Here is a 517-nt window from a genome sequence, read left to right on the forward strand (position 1 = left end):
GGAAAATATTTTCTTCACATACCTTCAATATTTTGGAATAAAACATCTATACCCAACATCAGTCACAAATTGAACAAGCTTAAATAAGAGCTGCTAGTTTCTCAACTATTTATATCCCAATTCCTTGCACTTATACACACATACAGGAGCAAACACACACCTACAATCTTACTTAGCCCTTTTTAGGACTTAATATAGAAAATAACACAAATTTCTTTTAGGTACATAAAGAAATAAAGAGCTCTTACAGTTATGGCCAATTGCTTTTCTTATATCTGTCAAGGTCTACTTACTTCATTTAGAAACTCAGGTTCTGTTGCAGCCATATCCCATCTGTTCTGAAGGATGAATATATTGGGCTTCGAAAGTTTTGAAGACACTTTATGGAAGAAATTCTTCTCCTGTGGATGAATATACCTGATTAATTCATATGAACATCATTTCCTAAAAACAGATTCTTTCATAATCAAGTATTACTTTTGCACTGTTATTCATCATTACCTCATTGTGCTTGGAG

General features: G+C 32.7%; 1 protein-coding gene across 1 annotated transcript in view; it reads right to left on the bottom strand.

Annotated features, from left to right (window-relative positions):
* Window positions 1-517, bottom strand: part of LOC119586539 (transmembrane GTPase Marf-like) — a gene marked incomplete in the record, with an annotated part of 29,803 nt that overhangs the window by 18,189 nt on the left and 11,097 nt on the right. The window contains 1 exon segment of the mRNA XM_037935295.1: window positions 294-401. Coding sequence (XP_037791223.1) covers window positions 294-401 — 108 coding nt within the window.

Source organism: Penaeus monodon, chromosome 21 (genome assembly GCF_015228065.2).
Source record: "Penaeus monodon isolate SGIC_2016 chromosome 21, NSTDA_Pmon_1, whole genome shotgun sequence".
NCBI lineage: Eukaryota > Metazoa > Arthropoda > Malacostraca > Decapoda > Penaeidae > Penaeus > Penaeus monodon.